The sequence below is a fragment of the Ictidomys tridecemlineatus genome, chromosome 6 (assembly GCF_052094955.1).
Source record: "Ictidomys tridecemlineatus isolate mIctTri1 chromosome 6, mIctTri1.hap1, whole genome shotgun sequence".
In the NCBI taxonomy this organism is placed as follows: domain Eukaryota; kingdom Metazoa; phylum Chordata; class Mammalia; order Rodentia; family Sciuridae; genus Ictidomys; species Ictidomys tridecemlineatus.
Window position 1 is genome coordinate 56,073,844 of NC_135482.1, and position 20,607 is coordinate 56,094,450.

Below are 20,607 nucleotides of genomic sequence, written 5' to 3' on the forward strand. Positions count from 1 at the left end.
ACTTAGATATGTTTAAAAGTGAAAGGGAACCCAGTGTGGTGGCACACACCCGGAGTCCCAGTGATTTCGGAGGCTAAGGCAGGATTGCAAGTCAAGGCCAACCTCAGCAACTTAACAAGATTCTGCCTAAAATTAAAAAAAAAAAATTAAAAAGGGCTGGGGATGTAACTCAATGGAAAAGTGACCCTGGTTTCTAATTCCAGTACCAAAAATAATAATGGGAGCTGGGCTTGGTGGCATCTGCCTGTAATCTCAGCTACTTGGAGGCTGAGACAGGAAGATCAGGAAGTTGAGAAAGGAGGATCACAAATTCCAGGCCAGCATGGGCAATTTAATCCTGTCTCAAAATAAAAAGTAAAAAGGGCTGGGATGTCTCTCAGCAGTAGAGTGCCCTGGGTTCAATCTCTAGTACTTAAAAAAAGAAAGAAGAATGGGAATTAATCCATAAGGAGAAGAACTAAAGTCCAGGAGAGCTAGCTTCAGAGAAGGAAGGAAAGATTAGAATTTCAGACTTACCAAGCATCAGATGGGACTGATGTGATAGAGCACTTAATTAGTAAGGGTTCAATCCCCAATACTGAAAAATAGAAAAGGAAAAAAGAAAATCAAATGAATGAATAAATGGATGAAGTTAGTCATATTTTGGAAGAGGGAAGAGTTCTCCATGTGTTGAAAGTGGAACTAATCAAGATCACTGAGACAGAAGCCCAGTACTGACCATCCAGTCCTCAGACAGGTCAGGAGAGGACAGCTGGCTGTCTGATGTCACCAGAGGGAATGGACATTCATTTTCTACTCCACCTTTCCAAACCCAAACAGAAAGCTTCACACTGTGCAGTAGAAAAACAGAAGGGGAAAAGAGGAGTGGTCAGGAATTATGGGTTTAAAACTGCTGGCCATCCAAGGAGACCAGTTCCCACCTTCCACCAGGGAGAAGCTGACATTAGTAGTTCATAGTTCCTGCTTCAAGTATAATAAGTTTTTTTGTGCCATCAGTTAAGGTCTCCTCAAGTTCCATGAGGGCTCACTTCTCTCTCTCATCTCCATCTAATGCTTCACTGCTCTTTTCAGCCAATCAGTCCTTGGTAAGAGTGTTGAATGAGTGAAACTACACACTAAAATTGGATGCCTCCTCCAAGAAGCCGATGCACAGAGGATCACGTCAAGATTATCCCTCTCAACATCATGCCCTAGGGAGTAGGGTGATATTTCAACTCTGAATCCCTCTGCATTTCTCCTAGCCACTTTCTCTTGCTCTCTTATTTGGTCTTACTGTTTCTCTGGCTCTCTGTTTCTCTGTCTCTCTGTCCCTCTGTCTGCACAGGAAGCATGCAGCTTTAGGTCTGAGGTGATTGGTAACGGAAATATTGATGCTTATGCAAATTTAATAAAGGGTCACAAACGTTTGTCGTTACCTCTTGTGTATTTCCCTGCGTTTCTGTCTTGGATTTGATTTTTCCTCCTCATTTTCTTTCTGTGTCTAGCTCAAGACTTCCACCAGCACCCAGGACCAACTCCTCCTGTCCCTGGATTTTCAGATGGACCCCACAAGGTATAATTGCAGTAAAATTCACAAGCAAGTTCAACTCCTCTGATTTCCTGCCTTGCTGGCCACACAGCCCAGCTGACCACATCCTCTCTCACCTTACTTATATACTTCCTCACCAGACACATCACCCAGGAGTTCTCAGCCCCCCAGGCCCATACTGATCCCCAACCCAAGCCCTCTGCTTTACCCTTTTACTTTCCCGGGTGCTCCTGTCTTCACCTTCTTCCTCCCCCTCCCCTTCTCCCCCACCACTTCTCTTAGAAGGATGTCCTTTTGCCTGGAAGCAGCCAGTCCTGCTTCCTTCTGCATCTCCAGCTTACCCTTTTCCCATAGGTGACAGTGCTGACCACAATGCTTTCTGGCCGGTGGTGGCCAAGTACCTGGGGGAATCTAGGGTTGGGGACCAGAAACCCCTCTCAGGGATCCCAGCTGTGTGCCCTCTATGCCTTTACTTATACTGGGGCAGATGGCCGGCAGGTGTCTCTGGCTGAAGGAGACAGGTTCCTACTGCTTCGAAAGACCAACTCAGACTGGTGGTTGGCAAGGCGCCTGGGAGCACCCTCTACCTCTCGACCCATCTTTGTCCCAGCTGCCTACGTGACAGAGGAATCTGTCCCTTCACAGAGCACAACCATCATTACACCCAGCCAATCTCTCTGGACTCCTGGTAAGTAAGTCCTAAGCCCTCTCCCATCACCTTCCTGTCTCCCTAGTTTTGGCAGATGATGATGATGATGATGATGATGATGATGATGACGACGACGATTATTATTATTATTATTATTATTATTGTACTGGGAATTGAATAGGAGTACTCTACCACTAATATACATCTCCAGTCTATTTGTTTGTAAGTTCATTTATTTATTAGTACCAGTGATTGAACCCAGGAAGAGTAACCACTGAGCCACATTCCCAGCTCTTTTTATTTTTTATTTTGAAACAGAGTCTTACTAAGTTGCTAAGGCTGGCCTTGAATTTGTGATCCTCCTGCCTCCATCTTCCTTATTGATGGGATTAAAGGCGTGTGCCCTTACACCTTGATACTTCCCACTTGCTTCTGCTGGTCCCCTTCTCTTACCTCCCTCCCAACAGCTTACACCTCATCCCCATTGTGGTAGCATAATGATCCCATCTTCTCCACCATTAGTCCCAAGACTTCTTGGTCTCATTCTTTTCTTTCTTTTTTTTTTTTTTTTTGGAGGGGTGCCAAGAATTGAACTCAGGGCGTTCAATCACTGAGATACATCCCCAGCCCTATTTTGCATTTTTTATTTGGAAACACGGTCTCATCAAGTTGCTTAGCACCTTGCTTTTGCTAAGGCTGTCTTTAAACTTGTGATCCTCCTGCCTCAGCCTCCTGAGCCACATGGATTACAGGCATGCATCACCACACCCAGCTCATTATTTTCCACATCCTCCCTCTGACCACCTTAAAGACCCAATCATGATCATAACTCTCCCCCATTTCTGTTTTCAGGGCCAAAGTTGTTTCGTGGCTCCCTGGAGAAGGTGCACCTATCTCAGGCACACCAGCCTACATCAGAGCAGCCTCCTCCACTTCCCCCGAAAATGTGTAGAAGTGTCAGTGTGGCCAATTTGAGGCCCAGCCTCCTAAAGCCCCTCCAGGAAAGGCCAAATGGAAGATCCTTCTCCCAGGAAGACTTGCTGTCAAAGACCAGTGCCAATATGGTGAGTTACAGCTTTACTCCTGAGCATGGCCAGTTCACAAATATTACAGCTGGGTCCCATTATGGGAATAAGAGCAAACAGGACAGAAGCATTCATGTCTTTAAGGGACAAACATAAATAAATAACCCATACTTATTCTGTTGTTAATAAAGCTACAAAGAAGAGCAAATGTGGTAGAGAGTAGCTGAGGTAGTCTGAGAAGGCAGCAAATAGGAGGAGGAGGAAGAGGCAGACAGCCATAAGACAAAGGAAGACTTGAGAAGGGAGAACAAGTAGCCAAGGCCCTGAGGGGACAAGGAACCTGGCACAATAGAAGGACTGAAAGAAGAGCAAGGAGCCATCCTCTTTCTCCCTTCCTCTTGACTCCTACTGGGGTAGGGTTTTTCCTATTTTATGTCTTGTCAGTAGGGCCACCAGCAAATCCCCTCTGGAGCTAACTCCCAGACTTGATTTCTCCCCTCCCTCTTTCTTGTTACTGGTTGGAAAAAGCCCCTCCTCCTTCAGATCTCCTTAGCAAGGGTCGTCTCTCACTCCTTTTGGTCTTCTTTTACCCTGCAGGATGTAAGGGTGGAGTGTTCCCCTCACCTCCCCCCCCCCACCAACAAAAAGCCTGTTCCCCTTTCCTGCGGCCCAGGGCGGGGGTTGGGTGGGGGAGGAGGGAAGTTGGCAACAGGAAGTGAGGAGAAAAGCAAAGAAGATTGTGAGAGAGAATTTTTTAAAAGCAGCTGGGTGACTGGGGATTCTCCCCCTGTACCTGGGTCACCCAGGCAGGGAGCTGGTGGTGAGAAAATGGTGGGGGATGAAGAAGGAGGTGATAAGAGGGAGAGAAAATTGGGGGGGAGCACAGGCAGAGAAAGCACCGACTTCTCCCTGACCCTTTCTGGCAGGCAGAACCCCAACCCCTCATGTCAGAGGCCCCTGTGTACTGTAACCTGGTGGACCTTCGCAGCTGTCCTCGGTCCCCACCCCCAGTCCCTGCATGCCCGCCACTGCAGAGGCTGGACGCCTGGGAGCAGCACCTGGACCCCAACTCTGGACGCTGCTTCTACATAAATTCTCTGACTGGCTGCAAGTCCTGGAAGCCCCCACGCCGCAGTCGCACTCAAGACACGGTGAGACTTTTCCTTATGCTTATTCCTTTGTCCCCTCAATTTCCTCCTTTCTCCCACTGAACCCCAAGGTATCGTGTTTTCTTTCTGTGGCTCTCAGGAGACAGAAGAATCAGCAAATTGTGAGAAGGATGTTGAGTGTGGGTTGAGGTGACAACTGGCTGAAACTTTATCTTCCTCTCCCTTAAACCCAGAACTCTGGCTCAATGGAGGGGATCCAGACCCTGAATAGGGACAATGGTGTCCTGCAACCTCAGGCAAAGGGCTCAGGATCTGACACAGGGAACCTGGAACTGCTTGACTCACAGGTAAGGCCCTTTCCAACCTCGCCAAAATCATGCAGAAAAAGTACTTTTTTTTTTTTTTGCAGCTTTCTCTTATGCAAGACATTCTTCTTCATTATCCACTTTGCCTCTCACCCACATTATCGCTCCTCTTCCTCCTACAGCCAGGGACCCCAAAACTTAAGTTTCCTCCACCTGTTTCTTCAATTCCTTCCCCCAGGGTTCACCCTCCCTCAGCCAAGGCACCTCCCAGTTTGTCCCCTCAGACCAGCCTCCAGCTTTGCATTCTCCTAGAGCTCTGCCACAGCTCCTGGACGACCCCCATGTGAGTCTCCCATGTCCTTCAAATGCCATGATCCTCCATGCTTTACCCCTCAATTCCTGCTCCTCAAAAAATATTTCTATTTTGCGGGTATCCTCTCATATCCAGCCCCCTACTCGTACAAAACTTCAAGGGACCGCACTCCTGGGAAACCCCTTAGGGAAAGCCTGTGGCGGTACAGGGTAGTTTACCGATACCACTCCCTCCCCTTCCCAGGAGGTGGAAAAGTCAGGCCTTCTCAACATGACCAAGATTGCCCAAGGGGGGCGCAAGCTCAGGTAAGGAGAAACTGGAATACACCATGGATCAGGGTTATTCCGTAGGGTAGACCAGGGTGTTGGGGGAGCTCACACCCAGTGAAATTCTAGAATGACCTATTCACAAACACTACTGCCTCTCCCCTGCCCCCGCCCCCGCAGGAAGAACTGGGGCCCGTCTTGGGTGGTGTTAGCTGGTAACAGCCTGGTGTTCTACCGAGATCCTCCACCGCCAACTGCACCCTCTTCAGGCTGGATGAGTGTAAGGAAAGGGGTGCCGGAAAGTTTGGGGTGCTATTTCTTCCCGCCTCCGGCCGACTGAGGGGAGAGGTGGAGAGGGCGTTGCAGAGGAAGGTGAAGGAATGAGGAACCCGTCGTGGAAGAGGGGAGCAGTGAGAGAAACAACCCCATGGCTTCAGTTTCTCTCCTAATTGCCAGGGGCCAGCGGGTAGCCGGCCCGAAAGCAGTGTGGACCTGCGTGGGGCGGCCCTGGCACACGGCCGCCACCTGTCCAGCCGGCGCAACGTCCTGCACGTGAGTACGGTCCCCTGGAGTCCTCAAATCCCCACCCAAACCCAGGACGCGCCCTTAAAACCTCCCTATAACTCTTGATCTTGGCGTCCCAGCTTTTGAGGCTTCCCACTGACCCAAACCTTTCCCCACCCGCTCCCTAGATCCGCACAGTCCCTGGCCACGAGTTCCTGTTGCAGTCAGATCAAGAGACAGAGCTTCGAGCCTGGCACCACGCGCTGCGGGCTGTCATCGAGCGGCTGGTTAGAAGGGTGGGAGACCCGGGTGACGCTCTGGCCAGGCGGGGACCGGAGACCAAGGGAGTAGGGTAGGAACAGCAGGAGTTGGGGATGTGGGGGCACCGTGATCTCGGTGTAAAAGACCTGGCCTAGGGTGAGGCTGGAACTTGGGACCCAAGCAGAGGATTAGAGTCTCTTTAGGGAGCCAGGGATGCAAATTTCTCTCTTCTTTCTTGCAACCCTCTGCATGGGTTCAGGAGCGAGAGAACCCGCTGGAGCTGCGACTGTCGGGCTCCGGACCTGCAGAGCTGGCGGAGCTGAGCGCCGGAGAGGATGAAGAAGAGGACTCTGAGCCAGTGCCCAAGCCGTTTTTGCGGCTCAGCGGCCGCCGGAGCTCCAGTATGGGGCGGGTCAGGGGAGAGGATCCTTGGATCCTAGATCCTGCGTTTGCTATCAGGCTCTTACTCTATCTGCCTCCAACAGGTCGGTGTCCGGAAGGCACTGAGCAGAACCGCGTGCGGAACAAGCTGAAGCGGCTAATCGCCAAGAGACCGCCCTTGCAAAGCCTTCAGGAGCGGGGTCTGCTCAGGGGTGAGGTGGGCTAGGAAGACTGAGGGACCTGCCTGCTTTAGTGTTTTTGAAAGCACTTTTGTATTCCCGATCTGGGGATCTGGGTATCAGCCCGTTTTGTGGATGAAAGAACTCCTGCAAGGCTCAGAGTTGAGCTTTCTAGAGCTATATTGTAGTCTTCTAAGAGCCCTGCTCTTTTTTTCCTTTTCTTTTCTTTGAACCCGGGACCTTGTGCATAGGAGGCAAGCACTCTACCAACTGAGCTATATCCCCAGCCCTCGAGACCCCTGTTTTTTTTTTTTTTTTTTTTTTTTTTTTTAGAAAGAGTGAGAGAGGAGAGAGGAGAGAGAGAGAGAGAGAGAGAGAGAGAGAGAGAGAGAGAGAATTTTTAATATTTTTATTTTTTAGTTCTCGGCGGACACAACATCTTTGTTGGTATGTGGTGCTGAGGCTCGAACCCGGGCTGCACGCATGCCAGGCGAGCGCGCTATCGCTTGAGCCACATCCCCAGCCCCGAGACCCCTGTTTTTAAATAATCAACTATTCCTGATTATTGGGCAGTTGGGAGGGGGGATACCTCCATACCCAGGTGGGGCACAGACAGCAGAAGGGCCAGTCCCATTTCAGGGAGAAGACCTGACCTGGCTGAGAAGAGCTTCCTTGAGTGAGTTGGCCCTGGCTTCCCACCTCACTTTACCTCCCCAGACCAGGTATTTGGCTGCCAGTTGGAATCACTGTGCCAGCGGGAAGGAGACACGGTGCCCAGCTTTGTACGTCTCTGCATTGCTGCTGTGGATAAACGAGGTCATTTTCCTAGAGACTCCAGATTCTCCCCCTTTAAAACAGACCAAGTCCTGGAATTCCCACTTCTTCCATCCTTGTCTTTCTACTGCCCTCTTTCTTCCTCATATTTCTCAGTGTGGCCTTCACCACACACACTTTAGAGCATGAGTCCCATGTGCTCCCTAATTCATCTCCTAGGTCTAGATGTGGATGGCATTTACCGAGTGAGCGGGAACTTGGCAGTGGTTCAGAAACTTCGCTTTCTGGTGGACCGAGGTGAGAAGGTTTGTAGGCAAGTGGTGGTACTGAGAACTTCAAGCCTCAGAACTGGGGGTGTGGGGCTGGCATTGTGGCTCAGTGGTAGAGCGCTCCTTTAGCACATGCCAGGCCCTGGGTTTGATCCTCAGCACCACATAAAAGTAAATAAATAAATAAATAAAGGTATTGTGTCCAACTATTTCTAAAAAATAAATGTTAAAAAAAAAAAGAACTGAGGGTGGTACTAAATAAGAGAGCTGGAACTGCAAGTCTTAACTCCTGATCTCTTCTCATCTATGTTGTAGAACGGGCAGTCACCTCTGATGGGAGGTATATGTTCCCAGAAAATCCAGGACAAGGTACTTACATGGAGTACCCCTGAGATCCCTTTAAACTTCCCCATGTCCTCCTTGTTCCCAATGGATTCCCCCATGTCCTGCTCCTAGAAAGGTTATCTCCATTCTTACCTTTGCTGTCTTGCCCTGTGATGGACCTCCATAGCATTCTTGTGATCAGCTTTGGCTGAATTTCTCCAGAACTTCTGATCGCTCAGTCTCTAGGTCTCTCTGGCCCTTGATGAACCCTGAACCCATTGAACCTCCTTTTCCCTATAGAAGGCCGGTTAGATTTGGACAGTGCTGAGTGGGATGATATTCATGTGGTCACCGGAGCCCTGAAACTTTTTCTCCGGGAGCTACCCCAGCCTCTGGTCCCCCCAATGCTGCTGCCCCATTTTCGTGCTGCCCTTGGTAAGTGTTGAGAGTTTGGGGCAACACTCTTGGGGGGCATGTGTGGTAAATAATAGAATAGAGAATTATTTTTCATTCTAACCATAGAGATGGAAAGTAACTCATGTGCCAACTCCAATAGTTTGGGGGTTTTTTGGAGGGAGGGGGGTGGATTATGTGTGGAATTTAGAGTTTTTGTTTGTTTTTATTTTTGGTCAGGCTGGGATTGAATCCAGAGTATGCTAAGCAAGTGCTCTATCACTGAGTTACATCCCCAGCCCATGAAACTTCCCTAACCTGACTCCCATGCCCTTTCCATTTCTCTCTCTCTCTCTCTCTCTCTCTCTCTGTCTCTCTAGCACTTTCTGAATCAGAGCAGCGCCTCTCTCAAATACAAGAATTAGTAGACTCAATGCCAAAGCCAAACCATGATACTCTGCGGTACCTCCTGGAGCATTTATGCAGGTTGGGAATATCGAATATCTTTGCTCATGCTGGGGAGGGTGGAGTACTGCATGCATCAGGAACTCTGTGTTTGTGGGGTGGAGGTAGGTAAGCATCCAAGTTTACCTGGCTAGAGACACACATCAAATCTTTGAATAGCTCAGCATCAAATGGGGGAATGGGATGAAGACAAGCCCAAGAATTCTGTGAGAAAAAGAAGGGAAATCTTATTTTTTCCTTCCCTATTATTTTTTCATCCACCTGGGCAGTGGTGATGGCTTGTTAGGCTGAGGTAGGCCTGGGCAGTGACCTCTGAAAGGGGATGACTATTTGAATTAAACCTCCCAAATCATGAGCAGAAAGGATTCTAAGGGCCATGCCTGGAAACAGGCAGTTACATCCTAGGTTCTATTTTCAGCTTATATCCTGAAAGTTTCTCCACTAGTCCCTCTCCCCACTTGCCCTGAGATTCTGCTCTTGGTTTCTTTAGCTACCACATAGAAGGATCCCAGGATGAGCCCTTTAGTGCTCAAACCTTCAGGGTTAGATGGATTTGAAGTAGTGAGCTGCAGCCTTATTTCTTCTTCCATTGGCCTTTGCCCACAGGGTAATAACACACTCAGATAAGAACCGCATGACCCCTCACAACCTGGGAATTGTGTTTGGACCAACCCTCTTTCGACCAGAGCAGGAGACATCTGATCCTGCAGCCCATGCACTCTACCCTGGGCAGCTGGTCCAGCTGATGCTCACCAACTTCGCCAGCCTCTTCCCCTGACTCAGGCAAGAAAGAGGACATGATTTCTTCCAATGATCTGTAGGCTAGCCTTTTGTGTGTGGGGGTGTTCTGTTTTGAGGACATGCATATAAACCCTGTCTCCCAGATAACCCTCTTTATCTTCTTGAGTCTCACCTGAGGGGTTGGGATTGGGTGAGGGAACCCTCTAAAAAGGAAAGTGGGAAGATGAACCCCCACTTCTCTTCTTGCTCCCCTCCCCAAGATAACACATAAAACACCATTTTTTTTCTGATGCAGTTCCTTTATTTTCAGGAATCAGTGTCATTATAAAATTCCTCTCCAAAACATACGCAGATTAAATACAGCCCCCAACCTAAATCTTCCATCCCTGGGGCATCTTCTGCAGGGATCTGTGGCTCCTCTCCCCAACTCCCCTGGAGGAATGGAAGCCTTAGGAAATGAGGGTTTTATGGATGGTATTCTTCACCATTTAGGCACTAGAGTTGAGGAATTGTGTCTCTCCAGGTAGGGATCCCAGTAATACACTCATGTTGCCCACAGCCATGTTGGGGGGCCCAGAGGAAGGTGGGGTATGTTCAGAGCTGTCTCCCTGATCATGGGAAGGAGGAGGACTCAGCCCTTGGGCCTCATCCAGAATAGCCACAAAGTCCAGCTGAGTGTTGTCAAGATCAAGAGAGTCCAGAGGGTTACATACCTGCCCTTCAGGAGGAGGGTACAAGGCAGGACCTGTTCCCAGCCTGCCAACTTCAGGATGACCACAGCTGGGGTTGGTTCCCCCTGCCTTGAGGGGCCCATAGCAAGGGGGCAATGGAGGCAGAAGCCGGGGTGGTGCTGTTCCCCTATGGGAGGTTCTGTTCGCTCCCACAGCAAAATTTTCATGGCATGATGAATGTGTGGGGTAGGAGCTTGACTTGTGATTGGGCAAGCTGGGTGCAAAGCCAGGTTCATATGTGGCCATTGGGGCTTTGGCAGGGCTTGGACTAATTTGAGAATCCTCCAGAAACTTGGAATTTTGATAGGAAGGTTCCTGGACTGGGGCCTCTCCCCTGCCCCCACCCTCCCAGAGGAGCTCTTGCTGAGACTGAACATAATCACAAACAAGTTGAGCCTTGAGCTGTCCAGTAGAATGAGTGGGAGAATCAAAATCAAGATCAGACCTGGGTTCTGAAGGAAGATAATCAGGGGGTGGCTGAGGATAGGGACCTGTCTGAGGATACTGGGGAGGAGGAGGCTGGGGGTAATGGGAGAATGGGGGCTGTGGGCATGCGAGTCCCTCCCTGGGATGGGCATTGAGGCAGGGTGCCAGTCCTGTGGAGTCAGACCCCACTGGGCATCCTTGTTCTGGTTTCACTTGTATTTGTCCATAATGTTCAAGTCGAGGACACTGACTATAGGCTCCACCTGGAGTCTTGGGACTTGGATATAGCCCAGAGTGTACTGAAGGGAACTCACCCCATGTTTCTGGAGTGCTGTCAGGATAGGAGACCTGCTGGGGACAGGGGCTGGGGCCATAGGTGGTAGGTGGACCAGGCCCAAGAGGCAAGGCACCTGGACCCCTAGCTCCATAAGGCTCTGCCGCTGCCCCTTCAGGCCCCCCATATCCTAGAGTATCATCAGATGAGAAGTCTATATAGGGGTTCAGACCACTGCCCATCATGGAAGTCCCAACCTCTGGCTCCTCCCGTAGCCCTCTAGTATCCATGGCAATGTTCTCTGTAATGCTGGGAGGCTGTGGTGAATAGATAGAGGTTGGGAGGTGAGGATCAAAGTTCCGTCCTCCCCCTGCCACAGTAGGGGGTATGTGGACACAACCCAGGCTCTTGAACCGCTGGACTCTGGCTGGAACAGGGCGGTCGGCAGCTCGGGCTGGGTCACTGGCCCTACGGGTGACCCCTGCATTGGGGTTATATCCTGGATACTCAGCTTTACTTCTCCAAGAAGGTGCAGGGAGACTCCCCACCCGATCCAGGCTGGGTGCTGCTATGGGTGGGGTAGCACCGCCCCTGGCTGAAGCATATCTTGTCCGGAGCAGGTAGTGCTGGGCAGGTGTGAGGCCAGGCAGGGAGGACGCCCCATTCTCTGGTGGGGATCCAGGGGGAAAAGGGGAGGCAAGGGAGGAACGGCGGCTGACAGTGTAGGCAGAGCTGATGCTGCTGGAGCTGCTGCTGCGGCGATCAAGAGAGGCTGGAGGGCCCAGACGGCGGGACACAGGGGTGCCTGCAAAGTGACAGGGAGAAAAGACAGGATAGTCAGGGGCCCCCTGAATTTCACCCATGAGATAGCCTTGTCCCGGAGTTCCAGGATAAGGTGTCCTAGGCTCCTTAATTCAATTCTGTTTCCTCTCATGCCCATTCTCCTGGTTCACCAGGGATTCAGGCCTGCTGTGAATGGTCATACAGGTTGTGTGTCACACAATCCTAGGGGATAGCATTCACTGGCAGTGTTCTGAAGAAAGGGGATCTTTTTCTAATTGTACAAAGGTGTCATATGGAAGCCCTGAAGGGTGACTTCCTCCCAACCTCAGGGCACGTCCAGATCTCAGCCCAGCAATACCTCCTACACCCAGATCTCACCAGTGTGGGTCAAGCTGGGCAGTTTGAGACTCCGTGGCCCTACTGGCCGGAGTTGATGCAGCTGGTCCAGCCTGAGATTCTCAAGGCGGCGAAGAGTGGACAGTCCAGTGCCAGCAACACAAGTCCCCTCATCCAAGCTAGACAGGTCCTCAGTGCTGCCCCCTGCATTGCCAGCCATTTCCACGCCACTGTCTGTGTTGGCTGCGCTGCCTGCTGGAGAGTGGTCACTGCTGCAGGAAGACTGTGCCCCAGGGCTGGGCTGTGGCTTCTGTGGAGAACATGAGGGCTGAGGGAGGCACCCTTCCCCCTTCCCCACAGCTTCTTCAACTTTATAAGCAGCTGAAGCTTGTGTCCCAGTGACCACCTGAGCCGAGGGAAGGTGTTAAAGTGTACAGAGGGCTGAGCAAGTGAGAAACTGTGGCAAACTGGAAGACATGTTTTAGAAGAGCCCAGGCTGGAATATAGACTGCTGGGGTGCAAGTTCCTTTCTCTTTATTTTTGTGGTGGTAAAGTTTTAGCCCAGGGGTGCTCTACCACTGACCTGCATCCCTAACCCTGTTTATTTTGTATTTTGAGACAAGATCTTGCCCAGGCCAGCCTCAGACTTGTGATCTTCTGCCTCAGACTCTTGAGTAGCTGGGATTATAGGTATGTGGCACAAGTTCCTTTCTCATTAAGTTGTTGTGAGGAACACATGAAATTATGCACATAAAAGGCTTGAAAAAATACAAAGTGCTGCTTAAAAGTGAGTTGTTGAATCAATTAAATAATTCACAACTCTAAATTTCACAGATTTTGGGTAGGCCAAAGAGAAACAAGAGGATGAGAGAAAGGCTCAAAGGTCTCAGAAGAGTGATTTAGATGGGAGGAGGTGATTCAGAAGGGGTTAGAAAGAGATCAGCAGGGCAGGCTGGAGTATGGAGGTGAATTTGCCTGAGCTGGCTCACCATGGCACCCTCTGGCACAGTCAGTCTGCTCTCTTCCCTGATGGAGCCTCCTTCTCGCTGCTCCCTCTTGGGCTCCACTGTGGAAAGGGATGGTGCCCGGGGCAAGGGGCCATCCCCTCGATGTCGCTTGGTCACATGGGCATCAGGACCATGCACTGTCTTGACATGTTTTCGGAGTGAGCTGGGGTCTGTGTAGCGTTTGGTGCAGCCAGGGAGCTTGCACACATACGGCTTCTGTCAAGTGGAGAGTGAAGACAGAAGGCCAAGGAATTAGAGTGGAAGACTGCAGGAGGAATAAGGAAAGGTGACAAAAGGGGTAAAAGAGGAGCACACAGCATCCAAGGAGCTAAGGAAGGTGGGCACCCTTGGGTGGGAGTAAAATATGAGAGGTTTAAGAGACGACTTAAGAAAACTTTAGGTGGGCCCAGGCCTTGGAAAGATGAGGAGGTGAACCCAGGGTTATGAGTTTCAGGGGTTGAAGATATTTGGTATCGTTTCTAGACCAGGTCTGTTTTAGGTTGGTCTCTTTGCTGGTTAAAAAGGTAGGAGGAATGGCGAGTGAAAATTCTTGGTTTTGTGTGTCTCTCTCCTTTCTTTTTTTCTTTTTTTTTTTTTTTTTGTACTGAGGATTAGACCCAAAGGTACTTTACCACTGAGCTATATATACCCCAGCTCATTTTACTTTTTGAGACAGGCCTCACTAAGTTGCTGAGGCAGGCTTCAAACTTGCAATCCTCCTGCCTCAGCCTCTTGAGTCCTTGGGATTACAGATGTACATCACCATGCGTGGCTTGAAATTCTTTGTTTCAGAAAGGGTCTCTCTGCGTGAATTACAGGGGCAAGGGGAACTCACCTCTTTGAAGTGGGTGCTGAGCTAAGGGATTTCTTATGGGGGAATCTCCCCTGCAGATGGCTTCTCAAGTGGGGAGGGTCTCTTAGTTGGGACATTCACCTCATTAGAGTGGGTCCGATTCTGGTGCTTGGCGCGGTCACTGGCATTGCTAAACGCTTTACTGCAGCCCTCGTGCTCACACATGTATGGCTTCTCACCCGTGTGTGACCGCAGATGTGTCTTCAAGTTTTCAAGGCGTGAGTATGACTTCCGACACCCTTCAAACTAGGAGACATAACAGAGGGTAAAATGAGAATTCTTAAACAGAAGAACATGGAGATTAAAGGACCCTAAATCTCATAAGAGGCATACATAGAGAATATAGTTCAAAATGGGAGAACACTAAGGCTCAAGAGAATTCCCAAAATTAGGGGATAAGGGCAAATGAGTGCTTCTCTTGAACAGAAGCAGCTGGAGGCACTTTCCCTTAGGGGTGTGGTGTGAGGAATTACTCTTCCTGGTCAGGCCTGAGCAGGGCTCCCTGTGTGGAATCTCAGACTTTTCTAAATTGGGGTTATCTGAGGAATAGGTTCAAGTGAGTGTCTTATGTCCTTGATGCAAGGCTTAGCTATTACGCACAATCTAGGTACAGTCCTGAGGGCCCACAATATTTTAAGGGACTCACAAATATATTTTAATATTTTTAAATCAAAGGGAAAATGAGTTTTAGTTCCAAGAAAATGTTTTAATATATATCAATACAGTCATAATTAGGACTTAATATTTATGGTAAAAAGGACCTATGAACAAGTCTTTCTCCCTATCTTGACTGGAAGCCAGTTTAGGAAGGGACTTGGCTTGGGAATGAATGCCTCACCGTGCACTTATGTGGCTTCTCGCCTGTGTGTCTGCGCATGTGTACCACCAGCATGTACTGGGCTTTGAAGGGCCTCAGCTCCCTGGAGCAGCCCCCCCAATGGCACACGAACTCCTTCCGTTCTCCATGAATGTGTTCACTGTTGATATGCTGGGGGAAAAGATACAGAGGTTTTCCAAGTTTCCCCCATGTTCCCGGAACCCAGAACAGCTGCCCTGGCTCCCTATTCCTCCTCCTCAACTTTACCTTGTGGGGGAAGAAGGGGCAGGAAGACAACATATCCCAAATCTCATGCCTTCCAGCTCTCTAAAGTAAAGCTAGTTTTTGAGCTTTGCCTACTCAAGTAAGCACTCAACCTATGACTTTAGTATCTTGATCCCTACCCTCAACCAAACTCCACAATGTCTCACTCGGAGTCTTTTACAGACTCCAGTCAGTCATTCCTGTTACCCCCTAGGGCTCACGTGCACCAGCTGCTCCTGGGAGTCAAATTCCTGGCTGCAACCATCCCAGCGGCAGTCAGTCTCATATACAGACTCAGGCTCAGGCTTTTCCTCTCTCTCGAGGTCTTCTCGCCCATCTAGCATCCCCAACAGGGGATCCTAGGATAGGAGAAGCAGTGTTATGGTTACTTGGGTGACAGCTTTTGTTTGCTCAGGTCCCAAAGGTAAAGCCCATGCCCCTCCTTTTACCTGTGTGCCTGTGGAGTTGGGGCTGGACATATCACCTTCCAAAGGCTCCTCTGGGCACTTGCCAACCAGCATGTCCAGCTCTGACTTCAGCTTCCCCAGGGGAAGAGATGAGGGTGATAAGGGTAGAAATAGGAAGAAGGAAGGAGCCCAGCCAGGTCTTTCTGTTCTAAGTGTTCCCACCCAAGGAGCAGGAACCCCTGGGTGTGGAAGGGACTTCCTTCTAAGATTGCATTGGTGAATGGGATGGGCAAAAGGTAGAATCTCATCTGGAAGAGCCTGAGTCAGCCCCAAAGAGTAAAACCTCTCTACTTCTCTGGAACTGAAAACTTTTTAAACATTATTTTAGATGTTGATGGACCTTTATTTTTTTATATGCAGTGCTGAGAATCAAACCCAGTGCCTCACACATTCTAGGCAAGTGCTCTACCACTGAGCCACAACTTCAGCCCCAGTGAAAACTTTTATATACTCTGTCCTTCCTTTACTGTAAAGTTGCCACCCACCCACCCTGACCTAGGAAAAATCGGGTAACAGTATGGGGAATCTCACCTGACAAGTTGGGAGGGGTCCCCGGGACTGAGGATGTGGCATCATCCCACCCCGGTTGGAGTCATGGCCACAGGGCTGCACTCCAAAGGAAGGTGAGCTCCCTTTTTGGTGATTCATCTGAGGTGGGAATCCCAGAGAAGGGCTGAAGAGAAGAGGTGGCAGTTACTGAAGACTATCAGCAAGTCTTTGAAGTTATTGGATAATTTAGAGGATTTTTTTAAATAAGATTTGATGTAAGGCTTGGTCAAAGCAGCCCTAAGGGAAGTTCTGAGGAGGGTTTCAATGACTTTGAAGTGATTCAAATTGGGCTGGAAATTTAGATGACTTGAGGCTTTTGGTGGTTTTCAGTTGGAGTCTTAGCCAGAGAATGTCTGTACCTCATGGTGCCAATGGAGAGATGGCCATAGGAGCCTCCAGGAGATGTGCAGCGGGAATTGATGAAGGCCACAAGGGAGCTGGGTGAGGTGCGGATAACTGTCTGCAGGTCCAGGCTGGTATCTGACAGAGGTGAGATGGACAGTGCTCGCTTCTTGGTCAACTTGACAGCATTCCGGGGAGGAGGAAAGAGTGATCCTGGAGTAAGAGACAGAGGAGATAAAGGGAATCTCCATGTAACCAACCTGTGGGTCCTCTCAGCAAAAAATAATACTCAACTCTGCTTTGTGCTACTGATTCCAGCTGTGACCACTTGGTTGTTCTCTGACCCCTCACATTTCTGAGCATTTCCTCCTCCCAATTAGATCCCTGCCCTCCCACTTTGTTCTACAAAACAAGTCCCAAAGTAGAAAAGGAAGAGGTTTTCCCTGAGGACTCACCCTCAGTGCAGCTGCTGTTCTCTCTGGCTGGCATATAACTGTGGGGACCCGACGTGAGGTTGGCTTGATGGCAAAAGGGCAGACCAGACAGTCCTAGAAAAGAGAGACAGCTGGAGTGCAGAATGGGAATGGAAGACATAGGCCTCACCTTAAAGTCCCAGGCAAGACCTGACCCTAGATTCCAAGCCTATATAGCATAGAGCCTCAAATCCTCCTGTAAGAAAGGAAACTGATAGGGGATAGGGAAAGGACTGAGGGGGATCCTGGGGTTACACGAGATATCTGCCAAGTCCTTAAGGCCCAGGGATTGGTAAATACACTGACCTTCTGTCCCCATGCTGGGGGTCCCTTGACTGAGGAGGGGTCGAAGACAGCATGACTCAACATAGCTACTGACTGGTGGTGGGGTCATCGAGTTGAACATGATGTCTCAGAGGAGGGTGTGGGGACACTGTAGAAAGGGAAGGTAGAACTGAAGGTTATAAAGATGGAGGGAAGTAGAGAAGATCAGATGATAATCTCAGGCACAGAACTCTGGCAGCATGTCTCCTGTGCCCCCAGCCCATCTAAGACATAGGCCATGGAAATCAAATTGAAAAGAACATCATTCAACCAAAGAAGGGATAAAGAGAAACATCCCAAAGAGGCAGAGGCTGTCAGACAGTCTTGGGGATCTTTTTGGGAAATGGGTAGGAGCTTTCCCTGGGTGATCTATCTATCTAGAAAAAGTGTGTGTGTGTGTGCACGCGCGCGCGCCACGGGGCGGGGGGGGGGGGGAGAGGGGTGTGTGTGTGTTAAGAACCTATTGAGCCAGGATGAGTTTCAAGTGATTTTAATGTCATGGACCAGTTTTGAGGATTGTGATGGGAGAACTCATGTGGAGAGTCTGACTTCATGCATTGGGCTGCTCTGCCTGTTCCTTTCCTTGGCTTGCCCCTGCCCCAGGACAGTTCATCCGCAATCTCTGCAGTGTCCGGTAGAGGGAGACCTCGCCACAGTCCACACAGACTGGTAGGGCCAAGAGAGAGCTCAAAAGATCAGTCTGCCCTTAGGGGAAAATTGTAGAGGGGGAATAATGTTTCAGAGGGGGTGCTCTCAGGTCTGTTAGGTACAAGGGATGGAAGTTAATGTCATTCTGGGGTGGTTTGGATCTGGTCTCCTTTTGGGGGGAACAGGAAAGAGTGTGGGGGAAGGCTTCTTGGAGAGTGAAAAAAACAAAGTCACCATCGATTAGAAGGGAGTAGTGAGGAAGGAGAGGATGCTATGATCGCATTTCTCCTCAAACTCCAGTTTTTATTCCATTCCTGGTTTTCCGGTCTCCCGGGAGTGAGGGTGGGGTGGGGCGGGGTGGGGTGGAGAACGGCCGGGAGCGGGCCGGCCAGCGCGGTGGGTGATCCTTGGATGCTGGGATTTAGGGTGAGGGCGGGGTAAAATGGGGAGTGGAACCCGGACCCTACGACCTGCCCGAGCCCTGCAGCCTGGGCTGTACCCTTCTAAACTCCTCCTTTTACAGCCGAGATCCCGATTCCGCACCCAAGACCTCCCAACTCGGCCTTGGCACTAATGTTAGGAGCGGGGGGCACAGCTGGCTGGCAGCTGGAAGAGGGGGGCACTTCTCCCGCCTCCTTCCACTATGACTCACCCAGGGAAAGGAAGATGGCTTGCAAACGACCCCCCAACACTAGAAAGATCCCCCCAAACGTGCCTTGTGTTATCTTCCTGTACTAATACCAAGCTGCCGAGAAGATGCGATGGAACTGGGGTGACATCCCTCTTCGCCCACGCGTGCAACAGCCAACCCACGCCTCCCCTTCACACTATAAAAGGAAAATGTCGCTAACTTTTCCAGTTTCAGTAGTTTTTTCTGGGGAATGGGTGATAGTGTGGGATGGGCAGGGAGTCCTAAGGTTCCTCTGCCGGAGCCCTAAATCATCTTCGGTGTCTCCCTATTTTCTAGTGTCCTCTTAGTACCCCAACTCCCAGGAGTCGGCCCCGCCCCCTTCTCCTGGTCCCGCCCTCCCCGCCCCCGTGCCTCCCCGGCCCACCCAAGTCGCCGCCGCAGGCTCCGGCTGCAGACGGCTCCGCTTCCCCCGCCCGCCCGGGGAGCCCAGTCGAGCAAGGAGTTAGTGGCGGGCGGCGGCGGGGGAGGGGGGGCGGGACACATTCTTCCCTTCTCCCCTCAGCGCATCCAGAAAGCTGACAGAGTGCTCTGGGATGGGGGGCATTATTGGAGAGCAGGGATCTCTGTGTGGTAGGTTGAGAAAGAAAGACGAATCCAGTTAACCAAAGCGCGAGAAAATGACTGGGTAAATAAAATACATCTATGCGGAGGAGGTTCCCGGGTACGTCTTAGGTTCCCGGGTATCTCTGCTGGCTTCTTAAGGGTTAACCCTTCCAGACCCCCGGGAACCCCCTAGTGACGTCAAGGGCGGGGTCTGAGTCCTCGGGCGGGGATGCCCAGGAGATAATGAGGGGGGGTCCTCTGGACCCCGCCCCCTAGGGAAAACCACCCTATTCTGGCTCTTATTTCTCCCCCAAGAAATCTCCCAGCCTTCTTCCTCTATTGGAAGGAAAGATCCATCCCATTAAGACCCCAGTTCTTCAGTCCCCTAAAACCCTCAGTCTCTACGGGGTCCCTTTTCCCTAATCTTGTCCCTAAAGCTAGCTGCCCAGGGCTAATTGTTTCGGGGTCATGGGGCCTGAAAGAGGCTTCAGAGCGGGGAGTAAGGGCAGGCAGGGTGGTCTGAGCCAGAGGAGGGGCCTTGGTCCCCAGCTCCTGTTTGGAGGGCGACCAGCAGCGATACACAGGCTGGCAGTGGCCAGTAGTTCCGCCCAGCCCCAGTAGGGTCTCCCAGCGGGTGGCTCTAGCTGTCCTGGTGGTCCCGAGGTCAGAGGGTCAAGACAAGGTCTCCCCATCTCCCCTCCCAGAGCAGTGCCCACAGCCCGTGGGGCTCAGGAGTCCAAAATTGCTTGGGATTTGTCTAAGGCCTAGACTACACCTTGGACATTCCCTCCCTAGTCCCGAATGCATTCCTTTCCCCCAAAACTCAAGCATCCGCGGGCACAGCTGTCACTAGACAGGTCAAGGGTCCAAGGCCAGTGGTTTTGTTGCCTCTCACACACACACCCTATCCCCACTCCACCTAGAGCTCCCTCCTTTGCTGTCAGTCCCCTCCTCTTAGAAACACTGACGTCTTCCAGCCCGGCGCTCAGAGACACACCTGGAGTTCCCTCTCTACCACGCAGACCTCCAACTTGCCGTCCCAACAGTCTCTTCATCCCAACCTCAAGAAAGGAAGATGTTTCTAATATTGTGTGAGAGACAGAGATAGACAAAGAGACCCACGGTTGCCTGAGACAGACACACAGACAGTCAGGGGAAAAAGAGCAGATAGAAAAGGAGACACAAATGAAAAATTTCTCCAAACTTTCTAATATCCTTTCCCAGTCTCTCCCACCCCATTTTGTCTCTCTGCCCCAGGTCTCCCTCACGGCTGGGAAGAGTCCTTCGGCAGCAGAGCATCCCCTTTGGATCCCCTCCCCCACCGCTCCCAGGTGGTCCCCCGCCTGCCCCCCTTCTCACCTCCGTCTGGGCGCTGGGCTCGGGATGCACGGTCCAGGGCTAGTCTGGGCTGGGGGGTGTGCGGTGGGGAGGGGGGGTGGACAGGGCCACGGCAGCGCAGCCTCAGTGCCACCCCACCCCCCCAACCTGGCCCCCAGCCCTCCCGCCGGCCCAGCCCGCCGGGCCGCAAGCCGGGACCACCCGCGAGAAGCGCAAACTTTTTTTTTTCCTTTTGCAAAAACTTTTTCTTGCTTT

The 20,607-nt window shown here is 50.9% G+C and overlaps 2 protein-coding genes across 4 annotated transcripts; one reads left to right on the plus strand and one right to left on the minus strand.

The window, feature by feature from the left end:
• The first annotated feature begins 1,682 nt into the window (after positions 1 to 1,682).
• Arhgap9 (Rho GTPase activating protein 9) lies at positions 1,683 to 9,776 on the plus strand. 3 transcript variants are annotated; one of them, XM_005335673.5, is made up of 17 exons: positions 1,683 to 2,216; positions 3,030 to 3,241; positions 4,129 to 4,353; positions 4,545 to 4,658; positions 4,855 to 4,959; positions 5,173 to 5,234; positions 5,376 to 5,475; positions 5,652 to 5,747; positions 5,888 to 5,986; positions 6,220 to 6,361; positions 6,446 to 6,553; positions 7,238 to 7,336; positions 7,514 to 7,591; positions 7,879 to 7,932; positions 8,188 to 8,322; positions 8,661 to 8,766; positions 9,352 to 9,776. In XM_005335673.5, the coding sequence occupies exons 1-17, from the start codon at positions 1,901 to 1,903 to the stop codon at positions 9,521 to 9,523; spliced, it is 2,223 nt and encodes a 740-aa protein (XP_005335730.1). In that variant the 5' UTR covers positions 1,683 to 1,900; the 3' UTR covers positions 9,524 to 9,776. The 3 variants fall into 3 exon arrangements, with proteins under 3 accessions (XP_005335730.1, XP_040136362.1, XP_040136364.1); XM_040280428.2 differs by having other exon boundaries at positions 6,220 to 6,553; XM_040280430.2 differs by lacking the exons at positions 1,683 to 2,216; positions 3,030 to 3,241 and adding an exon at positions 3,815 to 4,022 and having other exon boundaries at positions 6,220 to 6,553.
• On the minus strand, positions 9,765 to 20,494 carry Gli1 (GLI family zinc finger 1). Its single transcript, XM_078053273.1, has 12 exons — positions 20,374 to 20,494; positions 17,115 to 17,241; positions 16,791 to 16,883; positions 16,353 to 16,548; positions 15,976 to 16,117; positions 15,427 to 15,516; positions 15,199 to 15,336; positions 14,735 to 14,884; positions 13,978 to 14,142; positions 13,026 to 13,259; positions 12,079 to 12,346; positions 9,765 to 11,722 (listed from the first exon to the last, which is right to left on the minus strand). The coding sequence occupies exons 2-12, from the start codon at positions 17,212 to 17,214 to the stop codon at positions 9,975 to 9,977; spliced, it is 3,324 nt and encodes a 1,107-aa protein (XP_077909399.1). The 5' UTR covers positions 17,215 to 17,241; positions 20,374 to 20,494; the 3' UTR covers positions 9,765 to 9,974.
• Positions 20,495 to 20,607: the final 113 nt, after the last annotated feature.